General features: G+C 43.5%; 1 protein-coding gene across 5 annotated transcripts in view; it reads right to left on the reverse strand.

The window, feature by feature from the left end:
- CHD9 (chromodomain helicase DNA binding protein 9) overlaps positions 1–17230 on the reverse strand; it is a 174104-nt gene that overhangs the window by 93287 nt on the left and 63587 nt on the right. The window contains exon 1 of one of the 5 annotated variants that reach the window (XM_063437578.1): positions 108–168. The exons of the other annotated variants lie outside the window; for them this stretch is intronic. Within the exon in view, the coding sequence (XP_063293648.1) occupies positions 108–137 (30 nt within the window). The 5' untranslated portion in view covers positions 138–168. Of the gene's footprint in view, positions 1–107; positions 169–17230 lie in introns of those variants that run through there. 5 annotated transcript variants of the gene reach the window in all.

The following is a 17230-nucleotide window of genomic DNA, read 5'->3' on the forward strand; positions in this document are numbered from 1 at the left end:
AGGCAGCCACTAGCTCAAGATGGCGATGGAGCAGGGCCAGTTACAAGGGAGGTTATACAGCCCAGGCAGCCACCCCCTCCTCTTCACTCATTCAGCCTTTCACTTACCCTTCCTCTTGGCCTCTTCACCGAAGACATTCTTGATCTCCAAGGATTTTTTTTTTCCTCTATGCAACCCCCCCTCTGAAACTAAACATCCCCCAACACAGAACAGTCTTTAAAAGCCAGGCACTGTCAGGAGCTGGCTTCTTCGATTCAAGAGCGACACCCTTACACAGCAACTATACATTGTGTATCCTGAATGTTATTATATTTTTTTTTTCTTCCTCCTGATGAAGATAGGGAGGGGGGCGCTGAGAGAAAGGAGGGAGTTGGGGGGGATTCCTCTCTCCAGCTATGGATGGATTCAGAAGCCTGGTAACGATACAAGGACCGACAAAACCGAAAGGGATAGAGAAAGAGAAGAGGAAAAAAAAAAATGAATGCATGCACTGTAGTATCAAAATGCATCAGCATGAATATTAGAGATGCCGATAAAAAAAAAAAAAAAAAATACACATTAACTGGCTTTGGGAAAATGTCCAGTAGAGGGAGCTGAAAAGCATAATTTGATATCAAGGTCCATGGTTTAACTCCATCGTGGACAGGTAACTCTTACTCCCCACTCCCTGATTTTAAGATCTAAAATATACAAAGGTATTCAAATAAAGAGCATGACAAACCAAGATCAAAACAGGTTATATACAATAGATGAGGGTTGGCAAAAGGTATCTACAGCAATAAAATTAAAAATAAATAAATAAAAGAGGATAGAGGTAACTATTTTGTTTTCCTTTTAGTTCAGGGAATTTTAGCAAGTTCACATTGAAACCGTAAAACGTTGCACAAAATAGCAGTTGTGGCCTACATATTGAAGTGTTATCCAATTCACTATAATTACTGTTTAGTGAGTCACACTCAGTGAATGATTCCTTAGTTAGCCAAACCACACTAATTTCATGCTGATTATTCTCATTGGCTTCATAGACAATCTTAACAGCAAAAAATAAATACATTTCAACTCCCGTATAGAAACGCAGTGAAGTCAAGTCCCTGAAGCTGTTGGCTTGTCACCATAGCTATCAATCACCTAGGGGTTATCAAGACCTTGTACTTCTCAAACTTTCGTGATGTGCGAGCAAGTACCTATTTATGGAGATTGTGTGTGTACACCAAACTCTTTTTTTGGAGATACCCAATCTTTCCAAAATCCATAGGAAAAAAGATGTGGCACTAGTCTCCCAGGGCTGTCACTCTAGGTTTATGGATTAATGGACTCCCGTAAAGGTCGAGCAAGTAAAACTCACTCTCAGATATGGCTGTCTTCATGACTTTTCTTTATGCTACTACCATTCTTCATACTTTGTTGATTCTATTGTCGTATTTCCACTCAAACATTTAAACTGAAGGAAAGAAAAGTTTTAAAAATATATGTACATATTTTTTTTTCCCCTTCTTTTCCCTCTACAGAGCTTTATATGATAAAGATTGAATAGTAAGTGGACGGAATTACAAGTTGCATTATTTGGGTAAAAAGTGATGACTTGGTGGCATCCCTCGAATTGGCTAGTCACAATATTCGACCAAGTTTTGCAATTTCTCTTTTAGTTCCATATAATGGTTTACTGAAAAAAACTCAGCAGCAGAATCAAAAAACTTATTTACACAAATTTATAAGAAGATTTTTTTTATTTAATTATTTTTTTTAACTTACATCTGTTTTGTTTAAAATATAGTTTTAAGTTTTATTCTATAGCTGGTGTTTGGACATCTTTAACATTTTCCCAGTTTTGAATTTCTGTACTTTCATTAGTGGTACAATGGCCGATTTTAGAAAACTGAATTCTTTCATTATGAATTAATAATAATAAACATTAAAATGCAAAAATCCCTCCAGGGTCCAAAACTGCATTATTTCTTTTTTTTTTTTTTAAATGAAGATATTAAATAAAATACAATGTTAATATTAAAAAGAAATCTATTTGTGACAGAGTAATACTCCGCACCAGTACGACAGAAGCACCTCTAGAGGCTGGCATTCTGATAGTTACTAGAGATAGACTTAAAGGGACACTTTAATCACCAGAACAACTACAGCTTATTGTATTTGTTCTGGTGAGTATAATAATTCCATTCAGGGGGGCTAGATGGTGTTTTGTGTTCCTGACCCTATATAGTGTTCATTTAACCCTGCAATGTACCACTTCATTGAAATGAAAGACACTGTTCCGAGAGTCCAACAATCTGCGTTCATAATAAAAGTATGCAGGAAAATTCACAGACCACCCAGGTATGTTTTTGATACCAGAAAAAAATCCAGTGCCTTGCTTGTGTTGCGGACACTCACAACACAAAAAGACTAGAAGTATACACTGACAATGTGCGAAGCAGAATGCAGTGGCTACATTTATTTCCCACTAAATATTGGCCTTGTCATACATTTTTATGCCCAGCACGCCTTAAAGAAATATGCTAATTTCCTTGTACTTAAAGGGACTCTATAGGCACAAAAAACTAATTTTGCTTAATTACCGGTAAGTAGTTCTGGTGTATAGATCATGCCTGCACAATATCACTGTTCAATTCACTGCCATTTAGGAATTAAAATCACTTTGTTTATACCTCCCTGCATGTGACTTACACAGCCTTTCTAAACACGCCCTGTAAAGAGAGAGCTATAGTTTAAACTTCATTTATTGCACATTCTGTTTAATTTACAATTTCCTATAGCCTCCTGTGTGATTAAAGCTCAATTTACAGAGCAAGACGCAAGAAAAAAAGTCTAAAGTGAGTTAACATCTGACTGAAATCATTTTGTGTCACAGCTAGGGATGCAAGAACAGAAACAAAATGGATTTAACTCCTAAATGTCAGATAACTGAGCAGTGAGACTGCAGGGACATAATCTATGCACCAAAACGGCTTCATTTTGCTTAAATTGTTTTAGTCACTACAGTTCCATTTTAGTGGCTGGACATACCTTAGAAAATACCTTACCTCATTTTGAAGGGTTATACTGTGAATTTTGACAAACTGACAAGTTATTTGCAAATTGTATAACACAAAGTCAGGTATTGGGAAAAAAAAATCTCCAAACTAGGCTAATTTTCCTGCTTGGTCTGATCTAAATTCTACATTTTGCTTCTCAGGCCCAACAAATTGTCAAGTGAACAGATCCTTTTTTTTTTTTTAAACAAAAAACACCACCACTCTTTATTTTTATCACTGGGAGACGCAGATCCTATGTCCATGTTTTCCTTGTTTCTATTTCAGACAAGGGGTGATCACAGAACAAAAATGCCAGATGATGTTAGACAAAGCTAGACATATGCACTAGTCTGTAAATGGAAAGAACATCTAGAAGGCTTTTAACTGAGCTGGCATGGAATTGTGGGTATTCTAGTCAAGCAAAACCAGAGAGGGCCAACGATACCACTGAACTTGGAGATATTTCATTGTATACACGCACTATGAATAATGACCATTTTTAAGATAAACAAGTGGTGCTTTTTTTTTCCTTACTGTGTCATAGTTATTTGGCCACAAGTCAAAAAGACTGGCCAAAAGGTCAGTTTAAAGATTGACTATGGCTTCTGCTTCATTAAATCCGAGGCAGTTTTACGATAGTGTATGGATATTCGTTTAGTTGTTGCTGGTTTATACATTAGCGGTTGCATCCTCTTCTTGTTTACATTTTCCAGCAACATGAGACTAGGATCTTTGATTGTTGAAATTTGCAGCAAATGGGAAAAAAAACCATAGAGACGAACTGTCAGCTTTAATGATGCTGGTCTATAGCAGCACTCTATTGCAAACTGTCAAAAACTATCCATTAGCTGGATTTTAACCTCGCCATGAAGCATACAAGTCTACAAGAAATATCAAGTAACATAACATGGTCATCAATTACGGATCTGGGAGAAGAGATATCCCCCGTGAACTCAAATGCATGTGTCATTTGCATCTAATTAGTGAGAAGCTCACAGTTTCCTCCACAGTGTCCAAAACTACGAGTAGATCCCCAGGTAACAAGCCTTGGGTGGTGGAACCAAGCGAAAAGAAGAGAGAGTCTGAACTTGTGTATTCTGTCCTCCGGTCAGAACCATTTTCTGCCTTGCTCTCTACCAGTTATCTTTATTAGCTCTGTTTCCTCGCTTAGGCACGACATTATAAAACAAGGATTGATATCCTGATTGTCCAACGCAAGTGCTTCAGTTTCAGAAACAGTTGCTTATCTTTTCTTTCTATTTAATCTTTTTTTGTATCGCATAAAACACAATTGTATAGGGCCAGATTCTATTAGTTGGGAAAACTGACTACTTCAAATTGAATAGCAGTTTTACCATTGACTACAATGGGAAAAAGCTATTCCATTACTGGACATAAGCGTCTCATCTAATCAAATCTAAATGCATTAAAATGTGGCAAGACCACTGGAGTATAAGTCCCCACTAACACCGGAGCTCATAGCCTGCAAAAAGCAGAGCACCAGGGAGGCTAAACAGAGTAGAGCCATACACCTCACATACAGCCAGCACACACCACCCTCACAATCCATACAGCCAACACACACATCACACCCCATACATCTCATACAGCCAACACCACACACACACCCCAAGCACAGTCAGCACTCACCATACACATGACACATTTAGCCAGCACACAGCACATGCACTATGACAAAGGGTGAAACTGTGGGAGGGCAAATTAAGAGATACTTCGGGTAATTCACTTGAGTTTTTTCAAAATAAATCCAAATGGCAAAAATAGCCATGTTGTGACTATAGTAATACTAAAGAATGTTTCCAGATCAGCTACCATATTTTTTGCCTCTGTTTTTCCAACTCAGATTCAATTTGTGAAAATTCTAAGTTTATCAAATAGCTATGTCAATGTCAAGAGCTCTTGGCAGGGACCCCAATCTTTGTAACAGATTATTTGGTGTCAAGACAAGCAGATTGTCATGACGGACCAATAGATTGCGCTACTGCTTTAGTCCCTTGTACAAATAGGTTATTTTAAAAAATAAAATAAAAAAATAATATAAAAACAATCCACACTTACAAATCTGCTGGCAGATAATCTTATATGAATTATGTAAATCCCACAATCTCAAACTAAAATCAATTTAAGGTGAGACCATCAATTGAAAGAGACACTCAAGGCACCAACACAACTCACATGCATCTTAGAGTCTAAATATCTGTATTTCGTAGGCTCAATTCTACTTTGGAAATAAAAAATGTTTTTTACAGCATTTAGATTTTTGTCCCATGTCTCATCTCTCCATTTGTCTCCATTTCCTTCTTCTGGTTATAGAACCTAGAAACACACAGCTGTATGGAAGAAACTGAAGTTAACTTACTCAGACCACAGAACACCTTGAGGATCCCTCTGCCATGCCACAGCCAGATTAACATGAAAAAAAAATGAATAAATAAAAATATTATGCAAACTATCTGAAGCATGACAGATTAACTGAGATATTGCCATTGCACAGACTCCCATTCAAGGTACCACACACTTATATGGCTCTATTTGTATAGGTAGGGACTTACATCGCTTCGCTCATCGAAGATATGGGGGGCTCACAGAAAATCACTCTGTTCTTATTAACTGAAAACAGGCAGCAGAGAAATTCTTGCACCCGGTTTCCGACATTAAGCATTAAGACTCAAAAGTAGTTTATAATTCTTGCTTATATTTTGCAGCAGAATCAAAACTCTCTGGCAGTTTGCAGAGTTTAAAGAACAACTGTTATCATAAACATATATAATTTAAAACAGGGTTTGACAAATTTGCTTTTAATTTTGAAGCCAGCTAAAAAAAAGTTAGTTAAAAAATTTTTTAAATAACAAAGCTTTATTTTCAACTACAAAAAAAATTGTTCTTAAAAGGGCCAGTATAGTCACCAGAACCACTACATATTAGAAAATACAGTGTTACATTGCAGCCTAGAAACTCCTCTAGTGGCAGTCACTCGGCAACCATAAGAGGTGCTTCCTGTGTCAGCAGCACTGGCGTTCAGTGTCTCTACGTTCTGCATGGATAAGCTGAACATTCCCTAAAGAGATGTGTTGATTCAATGCATTTCTGTGAGGAGATGCCGATTGGTGCAGCTCAGTGTTTTGCTGCGCATGCGCTATAGTCTCACAATGCTTTCCTACGGGAACGGACTGGATTAGCCGACATCAGAGACCTGCACAGTGTGGGAAAAATAAGGGGAGTAAAAACACCTTTCCTATGAAAATCAGAGGGGGCCAGTCACCTAAAAACACATACTCAATGACAAACACAGTTAGACACAGTGTGCTCCATTGGAGCAGATCTAATCATGTAGTATTCAAGCACCTCTAGCTGTGCTCACTCGCAGTTTAGCGATGCTGGGGCGTGCAAGAGAGCAGAATAAGAAGAGCTTGAAGATTACAGCTCCCTCGCTACCCGCCTCCATTCTGCAAAGTTGCCCGCTTTCTGGGGAACGGGCTAACAAGCACCCAGGCGCCAGAACAAAATTCCTAATTGCCATGGTGACCTGGCGTCTGGGATCTGTCCAGCCCTGTTTTAATATAATTATGCTTTAAATGAAGTACCGTATTTTTCGCTCCATAAGACGCACATAGTTTTTAGAGGAGGAAACCCAGAAAAAAAAAAATATTCGGAACAAACTGTCCCATAGTGATCTTTAACCGACCCCCCTCGTCCTATAGTGTTCTCCTTCCCACCGACCCCCCTCGTCCTATAGTGTTCTCCTTCCCACCGTCCCCTTGTCCCATAGTGTTCTCCCCCCCCCCCTCGTCCCATAGTGTTCTCCCCCCCCCCTCGTCCCATAGTGTTCTCCCCCCCCCCCTCGTCCCATAGTGTTCTCCCCCCCCCCTCGTCCCATAGTGTTCTCCCCCCCCCCCCTCGTCCCATAGTGTTCTCCCCCCCCCCCTCGTCCCATAGTGTTCTCCCCCCCCCCTCGTCCCATAGTGTTCTCCCCCACCCCCTCGTCCCATAGTGTTCTCCCCCACCCCTCGTCCCATAGTGTTCTCCCCCCCCTCGTCCCACAGTGTTCTCCCCCCCCCCTCGTCCCACAGTGTTCTCCCCCCCCCCTCGTCCCACAGTGTTCTCCCCCCCCCCCCTCGTCCCACAGTGTTCTCCCCCCCCTCGTCCCACAGTGTTCTCCCCCCCGTCCCATAGTGTTCTTCCCCCCCGTCCCATAGTGTTCTCCCCCCCGTCCCATAGTGTTCTCCCCCCCGTCCCATAGTGTTCTCCCCCCCATCCCATAGTGTTCTCCCCCCGTCCCATAGTCACATAGTGCTCTCCCCCCCTACCCTAGTGCTCTCACCCCCTCCCCTCGTCCCATAGTGCTCTCCCCCCCTCCCCTCGTCCCATAGTGCTCTCCCCCCCTCCCCTCGTCCCATAGTGCTCTCCCCCCCTCCCCTCGTCCCATAATGCTCTCCCCCCCTCCCCTCGTCCCATAATGCTCTCCCCCCTCCCCTCGTCCCATAGTGCTCTCCCCCCTCCCCTCGTCCCATAGTGCTCTCCCCCCTCCCCTCGTCCCATAGTGCTCTCCCCCCTCCCCTCGTCCCATAGTGCTCTCCCCCCTCCCCTCGTCCCATAGTGCTCTCCCACTTCCCTCGTCCCATAGTGCTCTCCCCCCTCCCCTCGTCCCATAGTGCTCTCCCCCCTCCCCTCGTCCCATAGTGCTCTCCCCCCTCCCCTCGTCCCATAGTGCTCTCCCCCCTCCCCTCGTCCCATAGTGCTCTCCCCCCTCCCCTCGTCCCATAGTGCTCTCCCCCCTCCCCTCGTCCCATAGTGCTCTCCCCCCTCCCCTCGTCCCATAGTGCTCTCTCCCCTCCCCTCGTCCCATAGTGCTCTCCCCCCTCCCCTCGTCCCATAGTGCTCTCCCCCTCCCCTCGTCCCATAGTGCTCTCCCCCCTCCCCTCGTCCCATAGTGCTCTCCCCCCTCCCCTCGTCCCATAGTGCTCTCCCCCCTCCCCTCGTCCCATAGTGCTCTCCCCCCTCCCCCCGTCCCATAGTGCTCTCCCCCCGTCCCATAGTGCTCTCCCCCCGTCCCATAGTGATCTTTCCCCCTTTGTCCCATAGTTACTTACCTGTATTGTAGCGTGGGCCGGCAGAACAGCGCGCACCGTGGTACAGGAACATAAATTTCAGTTTCCGGTACCCGGCCGGACTGAAAGGAAGTGTGCACACTGAGTGCGCACTTCCTTTCATTCCATCCGGAAACCAGAAACTGAATTTTAATATCCTGTACCGCGGTGTGCGCTGTTCTTCCGGCCCACGCTACAATACAGGTAAGTAAACTTACACATTCGCTTAATAAGACGCACAGACATTTCCCCTTACTTTTGATGGGGGGGAAAAGTGCGTCTTTTAGAGCGAACAATACGGTATATGTAAACAAAACAAAAATCAGAAAAACTTGTCAGGACCTTTAGTATATGACAGGCTGCAAATACATGCATCTTGGGTCGGACAGTGTTTGATAACGGACAGTAAATCTCTATGGTCTTTCAGGTTTCTGTGCAAGGAGTAACGCAGCGAAGATCATGGAGATTAACTGTCGGTTTTCAAACATTTTCTGACTCAAGGTGCATGTATATGGCTGAAGGATCCTGTATATACTAGAGGTAGAGATGAGTTTCTCATTTAATTATTATTTTTTCCATATATATTTTTTTACATTTTAATTAAGTATATTTTCTTTCAAAAAACGCGGTAAGAGATTTAAAAAAAAATATATATACATATATATATATATATATATATATATATTTTAGGTGACAGTTGTCCTTTAATAGTTTGTAACCCTTTCCTACCTTCGACATCTTACCACGTCATCCTGCAATTGAGAACTTGCTGGCAGTTTCTTTAACGGTTACACTTGCTATGTTACGGCAAAATCCCACCATAGAGAATCACTGGCGACTTGTGACATCTTTCTATAAAAACCCGCGGTGAGCATTCACAGATTGTGGCTGTCTCATGCCTTTAACATCTTAAAGTAAAACCCCACAATCAGGACTCCCTTGGCTGCGTGTGTGACTATCCTAGCCTTTAAAATCTTAGATGCAGATTTGAAGGATGCAGATTTGAAGCAATGTTTGCGATTTGTGTCTCACCCTATCCTTCACACTGTAAAGTTACAGCCCATTTATGCTACATTGTAGTCTACCTGTCTAAGCTCTCCTCTCCTTTTGTATCAGTTTGTCTAACTGCACACTGTATGGACTTCAATCGCTGTTAACTGTGTATACGGTTTCTAAATGGATTCTGTATACTGCTGCAGAAAATGTAGAAGTTCACACCTTAAAGTGTCTGTCACCTCAAACGTATCTTTCTCCTAGTGTTTCCTCTTCTCTTCCTCTTTCAGAATCTGTTCTTTTCTTCATTTCTGATCTATTTCTCTTTAAAACATAAGACAAACTAGGGACTACTTCGGATTATATATTTTCCCCACGCTTGACAAATCTTGACAAAGGGTGATGCTTTGGGCAGCAGAGAGTGAATCTTGACAAAGGGTGATGCTTTGGGCAGCAGAGAGTGTTCCTTAAAGGCAAGCTCCACGGTCATCCTTAAAGGAACACTATAGTCACCTAAATTACTTTAGCTAAATAAAGCAGTTTTAGTGTATAGATCAGGGGTAGGCAACCTTTTAGCAGCACTGTGCCGCTAAATATAGGATTGTGATGTCCCGTGGCGTGCCGGTCCTATTTTTTTAAATTGAGGTGTGTATGTTGCCGTATTCTGCTTGTGTTATTTATACTGTAAATGCTTTGTATCGTTGTATTTGTGCGTATATGAGCTATTATATTGTATATGTTCAGGAGTAGTTTGTGGTATCGTGTAAGATACATATGAATGTGGGCTGTGTATGGGGGCTGCTTGTGGAATTGTGTGTGTGGATGGAAATGCCACATTGTGTGTTTGGTAGTATGTGTATGTGTTGGGGCTGTTTGGGGTTGCATGTGGGGTTGTGTGCATGTATGTGGATTGTTAGCGGGTTACGTTTGTGCGGATTGTATGTATGTTTGTTTGTGGGCTGTTCGTATTATTTGTATGAGTAAATCTAGCAGTGTGGGTGGCTTCCCTAGGTTCCAGTGGGAACCAGGCTGGCCAGGTACAGGTCAAGGACAGCAGCTGCAGGTTGCTCTACTACAGTGTGGATTCCCATTCACTTCCTCTATGTGCTGCAATGCATAACTTGAGGATTGTCCTTCACCACCTTTTCGTATTAGCAGATATCTGCAGTTTCACTGGGACTCCTGATAGGCCAGAGCCTGTTTGGCTGTAGCAGCCTTGAGTGCCGTGTAAAGACACCTCGAGTGCCGTGCATGGCACTAGTGCCGTAGGTTGCCTACCCCTGGTATAGATCATTCTCCTGCCATTTCACTGTCATTTAGGAGTTAAATCACTTTGTTTCTGTTTATGCAGCCCTAGCCACACCTCCCCTGGCTATGATTGACAGAGCCTGCATGAAAACAAAAACTGGTTTCACTTTCAAACAGATGTAATTTACCTTAAATAACTGTATCTCAATCTCTAAATTGAACTTTAATCACATACAGGAGGCTCTTGCAGGGTCTAGCAAGCTATTAACATAGCAGGGAATAAGAAAATCTTAATTAAACAGAACTTGCTATAAGGAAAGCCTAAATAGGGCTCTCTTTACAGGAAGTGTTTATGGAAGGCTGTGCAAGTCACATGCAGGGAGGTGTGACTAGGGTTCATAAACAAAGGGATTTAACTCCTAAATGGCAGAGGATTGAGCAGTGAGGCTGCAGGGGCATGTTCTATACACCAAAACTGCTTCATTAAGCTAAAGTTGTTCAGGTGACTATAGTGTCCCTTTAATAAAGAAATTAAGTTTACCTTAAACTCCACAACGCAATATTTTTTTAAAAACTTGCTAGTCAATAAACAATGTTGAAAAATGTTAAAATGATGTTCTAAGAACCACAACTCCTACTGCTTATAGTGGTTATTGTTCAAGTAGTCTTTGGATGCAGCCCCTCTACTTTATGTCAAAATGTTTTCAAGTGTTAAATAACTGGAGCTGTCTTGGCACCCAAACGTCTACTCTTTCTACTGCTACCCAATAAGTTAGTGGTTTCACTTCCTTCTACTCTGTCCAAATTTGTACAACAATGAGAGAGTGTTAGTGGTGAGCTAAACCAACACCACCAACCAATCTTCGATGGATAATCAGCAAGAGAAATTATTCATTATTATAGCAGCGGGAAAGGGGGCTGCTTTGAGTTCTGGTCAAGCCCTGTAAATACAGTGTTAACTGCTATAGCCGATTAATGCATAGAACTTTATGGCCTGTAAAAGAAAGGGTGTACTACACTGCACTGATATCACCACTGGTCCCCCATGCAAGTGCCTTCTCCTTTCATTCGTAGCACCAGTCTGAATTTTAATTCTCTCAGTCCATTCAAACTCGTAATTCATAGAGGTTACATAATTCCCGTGCATTATGTGACACGATAAGCAGGACAATGTTCTGTGTATTGAAATACTTGAAGCCATCGAGCAAATAACATAACATATGTCTGTATCTGCAGTATAAAAGTGAGAAATAAGCAATATGTTTATTGCTGCATAGCGAGTTAACATATTTGCCTTTATCATGACTCAGAGAGTCATGTACCAGGATATAATTAACTTCACATACAAATATATGAGTTACATGTCCTGGAAATTTGAGCAGACGATGAGTTTGCACTGGATGCCACATTTTACATACATATACTACTGTGTATAGATATAGATATATATATATATATATACATATATACACACACACACACACACACACAGAGATTAAAATGTCAAGTCCTACACTACTAGTCAGGTTTGAATAATTACTAGCCACTGCAAGTCTGTGGTCTCATTTTTACTCGCCATTGATCCATGCATGTATGTGTGTTTGTATGTATGTACACATAGATAGATGCAACGAACAATATAAAAAGGAAATTATTGCATGATTTATGATTGGAGTTACAAATAATGCAAAATTATAGAGGACTAAATTTACAAAGGTTAGGCCATAATGTCTCCTTCTCTACTAATTCCCATGTCAATTCCTCAAAAATGCAATGTTAATGGAATTGCTTCTCAGCAGAGTTGGTTATGGCCAATGTGTGAATTTACTGGTAGTTGCAAAGAATAAGGAAAAGGCAAGTGAGGGCAAACAGATCTTATCTGCTGTCAATTTAGGTTTCTATTCCCTCTGTCAAAGAGAAGTCATGGGTGTCTGACAGACAATGAGTTATCCACTGCTGGCTCACATTGGATTTGTTTTGGATACAGCCAGTCACTCTGCTCTTATCGGCCTTTTTATCACTCTGCTGAGTGTGAGCTTTTATTTCATTTTGACTTGCCAGCTTTAGTTTGCCTGAGAGCAAATACACATTTTAGTTGAAGGAAAAAATAAAATTAAAAAAATTTATAAAACAAAAATTTATTGTAAATACTTGCTTACTAGCATATGGACCCATGTTTCCGTTATTTGCTAAAAATAATTTTCAGATTTTTAATCCGCATCGGTTTAACACGCATGGCAGGGAATCATGAATGGCTGGGTGAGGCGGACATAAAAGTGTCACAAATAAATATTGCTGATTGAAGCATAAAATAAAAAGTAACCTTTTGAAAGCCATCCACTGCCCTAATGATGCTCTTGCTCTTTAAATGCTTCAAATTAAAGAAAGGATGTAGAATGGACAAAACAATAGAATGTCTAGGTGTTTTGGATAAAACCTAAGGTAACCATATAAAGAATAGCTCCTCACTTATGCAAAATGTAAGAATCCCAGCGTGACGACAATTAGCAGGGTTGGTGGAAACAATCCCATTATCTTAACATCGCTTTTGAGGAAATGCTCCCCAAATGACTCCACCTCATAACTGGTTATTAAAACTAGCCTAGATTAGAAAAGGATTAAATATGTACTTTGGGGATTTACAGGACGTAGGAGAGAAGTTAAAAGGCGCTTAGATTTGAATGCTGGTACTTTAAATTAACCCCATGATTCTTAGACTCAGCACTTTAAAAAAAGATCACTTCTTTCTTTCACTGGAGAGCAAGATTAAGTGAGAATTACCTGCTCTTAAGAGTCATGAACATTTACCACAACAATTGCAAATTCCTTTTTATATATATATATATATATATATATATATATATATATATATATATATATATATATATATACCAAGGTGCACAGGCTGGCTGTGATTTTCTACTGTATCAGGAAATCCCCCAGCTGACGATCACACTTAACAGACTTAAGAAATGTGCACTTGCATGAGCTTCTTGTCCATATGACCCCAGCTAATATCACTACGGGGAAAACTTCTTCAGGGAGAATAAATAATGATCAACACAACTTGTGATATTCAAGTAAAACACACACACTGCTGTTTTAAAGCCCTCTGGGTTAGATACATGAATATTAAGGCACTGAACTAAGCTCATCGTAAGACACTCCTGTTTTACAAAAAGGAAAAAATAAAAATATTAAAGGGGATCTTTCGCAGACCCCCAAAATGGGCAAGTAGCCCCTACTTTGTCTTATATCATCTTTGAATTGCGTTGGGATTTTAATGAAATTCCCACACAGTCTTAATCCATATTTCATTTTATAAAATACGGAAAAGTGACAGATCCACCAATACAACTTTAATGCATTTGATAGATTTACAGCAATAACATGCTGTATTTTTTTTTTTTGTAAATATGTTTTTATTTAGTATTTTCAATATCAAATTGTACCAGTATGCATAGTATGGTATAGACATGCCGTTGGTGGTGACACGCAGGTCGCCGTCTGGCACTTGTGTAAGCAATATTCGAACAAGTAGGTAGAGGTGACACGCAGGTCACGTCACGGCTGTATATGAAAGATGTATGAGCAATCAAGTAATGGTGACTCGCAGGTCACAGCCTAGCATTTCTAGAAGCATTTTCTGGACATGTAAACGGGGTAGATATATGGGTCCCTGCACAATATGCGTATAATTTCTCCACCTGCACAGTTCAGCCACAGTCCAGGGGAACGAGCGCAGCCCGAGCGGCGGTGGCTCTGGTCAGGGCACTCTGGGTTAGTATTGCATCCCAGATATACCGGCTTCCCCCGCTGCGCCCGTCCCCATGCGCCGGTTGTGTTCTCGTGTACCGTGTCCGTTCGTATGGCTACTGGGTGTCGGTCAGGTATCCCTCCTGTGAGGTGATCTGGTGTCGTGTCAGAGTGTTCAATCGGTCACAGTGTGGCTCTGCAGGACGTCCAACCCCCGTTGACAGGGGTCTGTTTGTGGAGGTGCAGTTACTGTGGTCACCCCTTAGGGAAGTGAGTATCGTCGTATGAGCTGTTCATGTCCGCTCCGTTGGCGCTCCGGCTGTGAGCCATGCTAGTAATCAGTGTGTGTGTGCCTGAGGGTAGGGGGGAATCGGGGATGGCTTGTCAGGGAGGGTAGGGGAAGGGTGCGTCTGCTTCCAAGTCCCTTCTGTCTGGGTCCGTCCTGTGGTTGTCCGGTCTGTTCGTCTCCTCGGTGTGTCATTATGGGTCGTGTTGAAGTCTGGTCGCAAAGTCCGCCCTTGTGGTGGTCAGTATCCATTGGGTCCATATTTCCATATACCTGGTCGTTGTGTTTGATGTAGTCATAATGAGTTCCTCTGTCGCCCTAAGCTCCTCCATTTGAGAGAACCAGGATGTTAGCGGAGGTGTCATTTGCCGTTTCCAGAATTGGGGTATTACCTGCTTGGCAGTATTTAGAATCCTGATGGTCAGTGAGTGTTTGTAGCGTGTTCTCGGGGTCTGTGTGTGGTGAAGGAGCATGTGTTCTGGAAGGAAGGGGGGTGGTATGTCGGTGAAGGTTTTCAGGATGTTGTGTATGCCCCGCCAGAAGGGCTGCACCAGTTCACAATCCCACCAAAGGTGGAGTGTAGTGCCGGTCTCCCTATTGCACCTCCAACAGAGGTCTGTATGTTCAGGGTCCATGGCATGCAGTACCGTTGGGGTGCGGTACCAGTTCGTTAGCAGCTTAAACGCTGTCTCTTGGGTTTTGCTGAAGACTGAACAGTGGTGTGTCAAGTAGCACATCTGTTCCCAGTCTTCCTCCGTGAAAGTCTTCCCTAATGTACGTTCCCATTTCCCCATGAATTTAGGAGTCTCCCCAGGTGTTTCCCTTTGTAACATGGCGTATATGTGTGAGATTCCGTGAGGTTGCGGGTCTGGCTCCATACATAGCCTCTCAAATGTGGTGGGGTCGCGTTTCCTTGCCATGCCCTCAGGGAGGGTGTGCACAAAACTCTGAAGCTGTCTGTGTTTAAGGTGGTGTAAGAGGGTGGGGGCGGTCTCTCCCAGTAAGGTCGGGAGTGTCTTGCATTCCGTCCCCGCCAGGAGGTGGTGTAGTCTTGGGATTTTTTGTCTGAGTAGGTCCCTGAACGCGTTGGGGTCAAGCCCCGGGGGGGAAGCTGTTGTTGTGTGTGAGTGGGAGCAGGGGAGACGGGAACGGGGCCAGTCCACTTCTCTTCGCTACTCTCTCCCACACCCTCAGTGTTGCGGTCGTGTATGGCGTGCCCAGTCCTCCATAACCCCCTCTCCCTGTCCACGGGACCGTGGACAGTGGTGTCCCCGTGTCCGTCTCCTCCGCCTCCTTCCATCGCTTGTGCACACTCTCTTTTGTCCACTCCATGACTCGTTGGAGATGGCATGCGTCATAGTACAGGGCGAAGTCCGGTATGGCTAAGCCCCCCCTGTCTTTTGGCAATGTCAGTGTGGTTAGTTTGACCCTTGGCCGTTTGCGGTCCCATATGTATTTCCCGATGTCTTGTCTCAGGGTTCGGAAGAATGAGCTGGGGATGGTGACCGGTATGGCTTGCATTAGATACAGCAGGCGCGGGAGAAGGTTCATCTTTATAACTTGAACCCTACCCAGCCATGAGATGTGCGGGTATGCCCATTCAGAAAGGTCTTTCCGGAATCTGTCCAGTAGGGGTGTGAAGTTGTGTTTGAATAGGTCAGTATCCTTCCTTGTTAACCAGGTGCCCAAGTACTGTATGCGGTGTTGTGCCCATTGGAAGGTATGGCTCTGTCTTAGAGGGGAGGCTCTATGTTCCGATAGGTTCATGTTCAGGATGTAAGATTTCGTGTAGTTGATCTTGAGGTTAGCAATCTCCCTAAAGGTCTCAAAGGCCTTCAGGATATTCGGAAGTGAGACCTCCGGGTTGGAGACGAAAAAAAGGAGGTCGTCGGCATACGCCGCGATTTTGTGTTGCGTGTCTCCCGATCCTATTCCCCTGATTGCCTCATTGTGTCTTATGTGCGTCAGGAAGGGTTCGAGCGTCAGCACGAAGAGCAGGGGAGATAGGGGGCATCCCTGCCGCGTACCGTTGGTGATGGGGATGGCGCTCGTCAGGGCTCCGTTCACTATGACGTGTGCGGTGGGCCCGTCGTACAACGCCTCGACCCACCCCCGGAAACGCGGCCCCAGTCCGATGTGTGTCAGTGTGTGGAACATATATTGCCAGTCGACTCTGTCGAAGGCCTTCTCTGCGTCTGTCGACAGCAGCAGAAGGCCCTCGGTCCCGCCATGTCGTCTATGCATGAGTGTTAGCGCCCTGATCGTGTTATCCCTTGCTTCGCGTCCCCTGACAAAGCCTACCTGGTCTGGGTGTATGAGGGTGGGGATGTGTGTCTGGAGTCTTGTGGCTAGTATTTTAGCCAGCAGTTTGACATCGCAGTTAATCAGTGAGATGGGCCTGTAGCTCCCGCAGTGTTCCCTATCCTTGCCTTCCTTGGGGATGAGCGCGATGTGTGCTGTTAGCGACTGTTTCGGTAGGTGGTGGCCCTCCCGGAGTGCGTTTAAGGCCTCTAGAAGGGGTGGGTATAGTAGGTCTGCGAACGTAGTGTAGTATTTGAGAGGCAGCCCGTCTGGGCCGGGACTTTTGCCTTGTTTCATCATTTTAATGATGCGGGCCAGCTCTTCTATGGAGATCGGTTCGTCTAGCCTGTCCGCGCTTTCCGGTGTCAAGGACGGGAGGGAGTGTTCTGACAAGTAGTCCTGTATTTTCGCGTGTAGTTCTTCCCCGTGTTTGTGTTGGTGGGGTCTGGGAAGGGCATAGAGGTTCGCGTAGTAATCCCGTGTTATATCAAGGATCTTGGAAGGCAGTTGGT

The sequence above is a fragment of the Pelobates fuscus genome, chromosome 12, assembly GCF_036172605.1.
Source record: "Pelobates fuscus isolate aPelFus1 chromosome 12, aPelFus1.pri, whole genome shotgun sequence".
NCBI lineage: Eukaryota > Metazoa > Chordata > Amphibia > Anura > Pelobatidae > Pelobates > Pelobates fuscus.